Genomic DNA, 8,153 nt, shown 5'->3' on the forward strand with positions numbered 1-8,153 from the left:
AGCGCTCCCCCACTCCAAGTCTTATTTGTGATTCAGCTCACAAAGCTGACTTAACCCATCCTTAAACCCACAAACCATCTTTCTTTCTCAAGCGGCACACAGATCCCATCACAGGAATGACCTGTGCTTTGCAGCACTGCTTCCTTTCAAGGTCAAATTGAGCATGTTTCATTTGATCACATTCACAGGCTCAAAGCCATTCACCCCGAGGGCCACAGCCCTGTCAGTTTACTTTATGTCGTGATGATAACTGTGCCAAGCCATTCCCACTTACACCTACCCCAAGTGATGCAGCTGCAACAGAGACAAATGAACAAAGCTGGAGTGTTTGCCAGTAACATCTGCTGACTGCCACCTATGCCAAGGCAGAAGGGTCCAAAGGAAGGCTACCTGGGAGGACACAGTCACCCTCTGGTGTCAGAAGCTAGGACCATGCTCAAGGAAGCCTTTCAGAAACATGTGAGACAGTACTAGTCTTAAGCCTCTGAGGGAGTAGCAATAGAGGGACTAGCTTAGAGGAATGAATTTCATACTTGTCTCATTAGAAATCATGCTTGTGCAACTTAGACAGTATTAAAAATACCTGAGCATCGTTTACCTTTTTTATCCTTTTTCTATTTTTCTCCTTTTATCCCTGTAAGTTCTAAGAAATCAGAGGCCACATAGGAAAAGCCAAGTACACAACAGCAGGAAAAATAACTGTGTCATCAAAACACAGAACCTAAAACTTGAGATTCATTCCCCACATTCATATCAAATCTCTTGCCAAAACTTATCCTCACTGCTGCATTTTTTTCACTTGGAAGAACCGGTCCATTTACACATGTACATTTTTCTCCAAGTTTATTCTGAAAATATTATTTACAATGCACTTGGCAGATTAGGGCATTACATAAATATTAGATGCTATAGCATAAGCTCTTGCACAAGGAAAGGGATTTCTGAAGCTCTTAAAATTATCATGAGATTTCTGTAGGCTGAACCCAGGTTTAAACAAGAGCCAGGCAATATACATTAAAGTTAACATTATAATGTGCACAGAAGAATAATTCATACAGAGGAAGACTGTTCAGTTGTCTTTAGCTACATGTATGGGACCTGAGTTTTTAGTTCATTCTTCAGGTCCTACTCAGTCTTATGTTCTGAACTACAAAAAGAATAAAAATATTTTCATCTAGACAAAGAGAATTGCAAACAATTTTTTTTAAAGTTTAAAAAGGAAAGTAATTCATTATTTCTGTGTACACAACCGGAAAAGGCAGCCAAACAGAACAAGATGAAAAAAAGTATTCCTTTCCCCAGGAGTATCATCCTCCTGAAATTTGTACCAAACAGAACACACACAAGAAATGTGTTTACCGATGGGGGATGAGTCATGCTCCCAGGTGAGGGTTAGAAAGACTATCACTTCCAATTCACAGGAGCAGGACTGTGGTGTTGGTATCTTCTGTTAATAAGCAACAGGGATTAGAATAAGCAATCAGTAGTTGCAAGCCCTATGCTATCCTCCAACATCATAATATTCAACTCAGGAATATTTTCTCATTTGCTGTGTTTTGCCTTACCTCAGCTCACAGACATGTTAAGGTTTCACCTGCTTCATATTGTTATTAAAATGCTTAGCATCTGTATAAGTAGTTTGGTCTAGACAGAACACAAAAGGTAGACAAATACTTCTGTGTTATCTTAACTCCCCAAAATATTTACGATCACTGAGAAATGCTGGAAAATATTTTAATAAAAACCTCCAGTCAATTCTCACGTACATTCATTACAAGCTAAGTAACAGCATGAGAAAACATGATGCAATATCATCAGCCTTAAAAAAATCCAGTACATTGAGAAGAAAAAAAAAATCCATTAACTGCTCCCCCTCTTCATTGTGAACTGTAACAACTTGCCACTGTAATAATGCTGTAGAAGGAGATGGTCATCATGCTTCACCTACAACGCTGCGTTCATTATGGGTCACTAGCTACCAACACCACAGAGAAAATGTAATTTCTACTGCAGGCCTGCAGAGCAGAGAAACCACAGTATCTCTGAAATGTAACAGTACGGAAAAACAGCCCGGACTTTGTCCCATCAAACAAAAGTCACTGCTGGGATAATAAATTGACTTTTTAAGCCAAGAAACACACATACCAGTAAAGTCAAGTTTCTGGAAACCTATTGTAACTCGGAACTGCAAAGGTATCTGAAGTGTCATTTAGAATTTTTCAAAAAGCAAATTAAAAAGGCGGGCAAAATTCTCTTTTGCATGAGGACACAGACAACATGCAATTGAATCTTTCCCCCTGTCCCTTAAGTGTATTTAACAGTACCTTCTGAAGTTCTCCAAAGAGATGGCAGAAAAGCAAGAGCAAACAGAGGAACACAGAGGACACAGAAATAACCAGCTACAGTCCCATCCCCAGGATTCATACAGTTTAGAAGAGCAATTACAGTACTGCATTCTGGTTTGTAGGAATATACATTTTAAATGGATGGAAGATGACTAATCTTCTTTTTCTATCACAAAACGCTACTCAGTTGCAGGTTCTCTGCAACTCCACCAGCATGAGCAGCAGGCTAGTTCTTCGTCATTTGCAAATGTAGCATTTATTTTATCCTGCTATATGTAGTCAAGGGAATTCAACCAGGAGAGAAGGGCTCTGTTCCACCCAGTTCATCCTCTACCTTCACAGAGGGAAGAAGACAAAGCAGAAGAGGAAACAGTGAAAAATAATGTTCTGGGTAGAGTTCAGATGCAGTGAATATCATCTGAATCATTTCACGTTACATACTCTATGCTACTGCCTTTACTTTGCCAGTTACTTTCAGAGTTGAACACTGGGGCTGCTTATCAGCAGCACTGCAGGGAAGAGGTCACAACTGAAAACAGCACAGGAAGGGACCAAAGAAGAAACTTCCCTCCCAGTAACAGGGCAATCCAAGCAGAAGCTCAGAAGCCAGCTCGTGGCTCAGACAAGGAAAACTCTAGAAGAGATCCCCATGGCCTTGGAAGTGCAGCTGCTTGCAGAGGAGAGGGAGGGCAGTGAGTAAATAAAGTGTGAGGCAGGATCCCTCCCACCCTCCCTTATTCAAATAAATCACTTAACTTTTCAGAGAGCAGCAAATCTCCTTACTCCTCTGGATTAAAGGCAGACTTAAAAGAACGTTTGTTAACAGACTACCCTCTCCCAGGGACATTCCTGATGCATGCCGGCTAACCGCATGCAGAAGACTATGTTAAAGACACCCTTGATTAAAAAATGAAGAGTTTATTTCTAAATAAAACGATACCTTTAAAGACAATTAAAAAGGTTACTGGATGTGGGATACAATTTTAATTTTGCTTCTATGGAGCCTGATGACCATTAGACAAGTGTCTCTAGTATAAGAGTATCTCTTTGAAACATCAGCTGGCCTTTTGCCATCCTGTACTACAAAATTCAAGGTCTCAGGTCTCCCATGCAAGGAAGGGACATGTGCACGCCAGTCACTTCAGAAGACAACTTTTAGGCTGCTTACTAAGGGAAGCTGAGTCCCTATGGGATTCTCACCAAAATTTCAGGAAGCAATGATATTTTATCCCAGCACCAAATAGGTTTCTGAAGATTTCATTTGCCTGCCTACAGGCAAATGTTTTTCATAACGATCACAGCATTAAAAGAGGGAGAGTTAATAATAAAAAAATAAAGGCTAATTTACATTTCACTACATAATATCGCAGAACTAAGTAGGTAATTTAAAAAATATGTTAAAATATATGACATGAATGAGCAATATTGCAAAAATACCTGTTACAAAAAATGTTCATTACAAGAGGAGCAAGAAAGTGGAGCGGAGGAGAAGTGCTTGTTCCAGGGGAATAAGTCAGATGAACAGGCACATACCACACAGATACTAGGGAAAAGAAATAGTCAACAGGGTGAGATACTTTGTCAATATGTTGTTTAGTAAGAAACAATAATCCTCAGGGATCAAAGAAACAAGAGGAATCCCCTACAAAAAAATGCTTATTTTGTACATACAAACTGCTTCAGTCCTGCATGGGAACCAGGTCTAACCCCAAAATGCCTTCTCCAGCTTGGATGAAATACCAACATGACGACATCAAGGAACTCCAGTATCATCTGTAAACTGACATGTTTTACAACTAAAGAACACAAACACTACAAATGCTTTCCTGAAACTAAGCCTCCATGTGACCTATTCTCAGAGCCAAATTTTCTTCCTGAAGATAGTGAGACAGATGCTGGTGCTGGGTGTGGAACATAAATCCACTGACTCAAACCCCGCTGTGCAATGGCTCACAACATCAGGGCAGACAAAGTAGAGGTGGCACACACTCTCCTTACACCTTCTGGGCCAACTCCCCACCTACTAAGTCTACAACAAACCTCTCATTAGCTTCAGGAAGTAAAACTCCCTGTGTCCACAGGCATCCCAACCAACAGAACACTGAAATCACTTTTGCTGGTTTGCTAAAACATGAAAACGCAGAAAAGGCAATAGCTCAGGGAAGCTGACCTCAGCACACTGCAGGTATGGCCTGTCTTCTCTCACATCTTCATACCAAAGCAAACTAGCAAAATGTGAGTTAAATAGCTGACCTTTGTGTTACATCACAAGCTGCTTGTGAGGACACCAAACTTCCTCCTAACATTCTTGTAAGGGCTCGCTTGTATTGTAACAAAAGGCAAACATTGTTCTGATGGTTTCCTTAATATCGACACTAACAAAATGCTAAATAATAGCATAAAAGTACTTTATCCCCTGCTTTCCCCAAGCCAACAAACTTCAGAATATGTATAATAGTAATTTCATCTTCCTGGTACTTTTTCCATTTCCTTTCTCTATATAACTCAAACCTGTTTCAAAAGAAAAACATAGTTTCAACACATCTCCCAGCAAGTCTTGCAATTATTTTCAGAAAGCCTAGTAGTAGCTCAGTATGAGTAAAACAAACAAAAAAAAAAAGGTCATATTTAGTATATCTGAGTTTGTCCATATTTTCTTCTTCTTCTTCTTTATTAATGCTTTGCCTTTGGAAAACAATGCAGTTGTGGTGGCACTGCTTTCCTGTCAGCTTCTCCACAGCGAGCATTTTGGTATCTTCTGGTTACAATGAACCCAAATTTTGGAACGTCATATACATGCTTCTGGGAAGAGGGTAGAGACACATTCACTAGTTCTCTCGAAAAAGTACCACCTTTCCCTTAGATCTGCTCCACCAGTACTAGAGCCAGTAATTGCAAGGGAAGGGGATGAGACAAAAAACCAAAAACAAACAAAACAACAACAAAAAAACCACCAGAGAAAAAACAAAAAGGCAACCTCTTTTCACATAGATAACAACGGGAACTGAGAAAGCTAGTGACTTTTTTACACCTCCCAATTAACCAAGCTGCTCAAAGCTCAAGAAGGAAGAGCAACAAGTATATGAAAACAATCCTGGTATGTTCTGCTTTCATGACCACCAGAGCCATTTATTTTGTCTCCAAACTCTCACACCAGGTTTTATCAACAGGGTTGACCTGAACCTTCACTTTCCAGCACGCACATTTTTCTGCCCCAGCAGTCTCAGGTGACGCTCATCGGATGCACACACCTGGGATCCAGAGAACCTCCCTTCCACTTTGCCACCAACTTGCAATTACAGTTACTTGCTGAAAGCCACAGAACATCACCTAAGATGAAGATAGCAGCATGTACTTATTTTGGTAAAGAACTGCTTTTCAAGGGACTATTATAGTGGCAGAACAATTAGAGCTTACTTTTAAATATTTAAACTTACAGTTCATGGGGAATTTGCTCAGTAATCTATTCAATTCTTTAGTAATAATCTAAGGAGAACAATCCAATTTAAAATTCTTTAAATCTGTCATTAAAATCTCTCTTTAAATCTCCCATTTCAGCATCCCCAATGATGTAACAACCTTTTAAATAAAGCTAGTGATTGCTCATTAACAAGATGAAGTCTTCACTGTAGTTTTTGCAATAGTTTTTTGGGGAATTCATGTATGTCTGAAGAGACTATAGCAAAACAACTTGTAGTCTGGAAGAGCTATCTTAGCAACTTCTGTAATCTCTGAGTTGGTAGCAACATGGATCGCCAGACATGCTCAAGGCTTAGAAGCAGTAACAGAAAGAAACCAAATACTGAATCCTGCACCCAGAATCCTCAAGGAAAACGATGTGCCTACCGATAAAGGAATCAAGTGCAAGGACATGCCTTGCCTCCGCAGCTACTCCCACTGCCAGCTGGATGCATCCAAAGGCACACTGCCTTTTATCTGGCTGGCAAGGCTACAACCAGGTCCTGATCAGACACCCTCTAAAGTAAATACCATTATATGAGTGAGTCAGGGCAACAAACCATTTGGAAAGCCCAGTTTAAGGGCTAGCCAACGGATTTTTTTTTCTTTCAGTTTGGAGCCTGTGGTCCTCAAGCGTCCCCCCAAACTAGAAAGACTTTGGGAGATATGTGACCAGTCACCACCAGCGAGCACAACGGCTGTCAGGTCCACAGGAAGGTGTCCCAAACCCCACACGTTTCACTATTCCTGGGCAGCGGGAAGTATTTACACACGCACAAACCAAACTGGGTTCCCTACCAAAAGCCCTTCTTATTCCAGGGTCAAGGACCGAGACTGCTGCTCACCGGCGGGTACCCCATCCTTGGCCCCTGCGGCCCCGGAGCCGTCACTACGGGTAGGGGAGCCCGGTGCTGCCCCTTACCATCCTTCGCCGATCCGGGTACCGGCCACTCCCACGGGGACCTTCAAGGGCAGCTGGCCGTTTGCATCCTCGGGCTCCCGGGAAGGAGCCACCCAGGTACAGAGCCACGGCCAGGGCCGGACACACGGCGCCGGGGATGCCGCTCCCCCCCTCTGCATCTTCCCCCCGCCGCTCCCGCTGCCCGCGGCGCCGCGCAGGCCCGGGGCTGCGCTCCCCCCGCCTCCGGCAGCGCCGGCCCCCGCCGGGGGCTCCCTCGGCATCGCCGCCTTTCGCCGCCGGTGCGCCCGGGAGCGCGGGCAGCGGCTCGGCCGCGCTCCACCTGCTCGCCGCGGCGGCCGTGCTCCGTACTCACTCCGCGTAGCCCGTGGTCCAGGGCAGGCGCCGGGTGTCCTTGCTGAGGATGAGGATGGGGCGGGCGATGTGGTCGGCGGAGCACTCCACCTCGTCCGGGGACAGTCCCAGGAACTCGGGTCTCCCGTAGGGGAAGCGGAGGGGCAAGTCCGCGCCGCTGCCGTGGTCGGCGCCCGCGCTGCCAGCCATGATGCCGCCCATGAAATTGGCCACGGCGGACTTCACCCGCGTGAGCATAGTACCCCCGCCGGCGGCGGCGGCAGCGCCGGGGCCGCCGCGCAGGGCGGGGAGCGGGGCGCGCCGGCGGGCAGCGCTGCGGAGGCGGCTCCGGCACCTCCGCCGCGCTCCCGCAATGGGGGCGCCGGGCCGCGCGGAGCCGGGCGAGAGGACGGTGGGCTCAGGGGCAGCCGCGGGGCCGAGGCCTCATTGCAGGTTTCCCCCTCCCGGCGCGGCGCTGGGTGAACTCAGCCCGGCGGCAGCGGCTGCTGAGTCATGTGATAGCGCGGCTGGATTCGCCCTGGCGCTTCCTGCTCCTCCTGCGGCACCGGCGGGCTCCTGGCACACGCCGGGCACGGGCGGCCCCGGCCCCCGCCCCCGCCCGCCTACCCGCGCCGGGGGGCGGCCCGCGGCAGGTGCGCGGCGGGCGGAGCCTGGGCCCGGCGGGGCCGCCCCCGGCTGCCCGCAGCGATGCAGCCGCGACCCGCGGTCGTGCCCGCGGCCGCCTCCGGGATGAGCTGCCCGGGAGGCGTCTCCCGCCTAGTCGCTCGGGGTTCCATTAGCGGGGGCTGGACATCGCCGCCCGCAGTGCGCTGTCCCTGCTACCCCTGGGCTGAGCCAACGCCGTCCCACCCCCGGCAGAGCCCGCTGATCCTGCGGAACAAGACTCGCGCTTGGAGGGTTTACTTGCCTTCTCCTGCTTAAACACACCAAGGATATTTTCCCCACAGAGCCGTTTGTTAGAAAAGAGAACTGGGGACCGTGGCCGAAAGCGAGCCCTGCTGCCGGCCTGCCGTGGGTTCCCCCTGCCTGCCGGGGGAGGCCGGGGACGTGCCCTCCCGCCGGTCAGCGGTGACGGA

General features: G+C 47.0%; 1 protein-coding gene across 2 annotated transcripts in view; it reads right to left on the bottom strand.

The window, feature by feature from the left end:
• The window catches only part of PPM1H (protein phosphatase, Mg2+/Mn2+ dependent 1H), a 134,419-nt gene extending 127,035 nt beyond the window's left edge, over positions 1-7,384 (bottom strand). Inside the window, exon 1 of one of the 2 annotated variants that reach the window (XM_039570524.1) lies at positions 7,079-7,384. In XM_039570524.1, the coding sequence (XP_039426458.1) occupies positions 7,079-7,314 (236 nt within the window). In that variant the 5' untranslated portion in view covers positions 7,315-7,384. The remainder of the gene's footprint in view (positions 1-7,078) is intronic. The other variant, XM_039570523.1, reaches the window with a different exon arrangement.
• Between the last annotated feature and the right edge of the window lie 769 nt (positions 7,385-8,153).

This window comes from Corvus cornix, chromosome 1A (genome assembly GCF_000738735.6).
Source record: "Corvus cornix cornix isolate S_Up_H32 chromosome 1A, ASM73873v5, whole genome shotgun sequence".
Classification (NCBI taxonomy): Eukaryota; Metazoa; Chordata; class Aves; order Passeriformes; family Corvidae; genus Corvus; species Corvus cornix.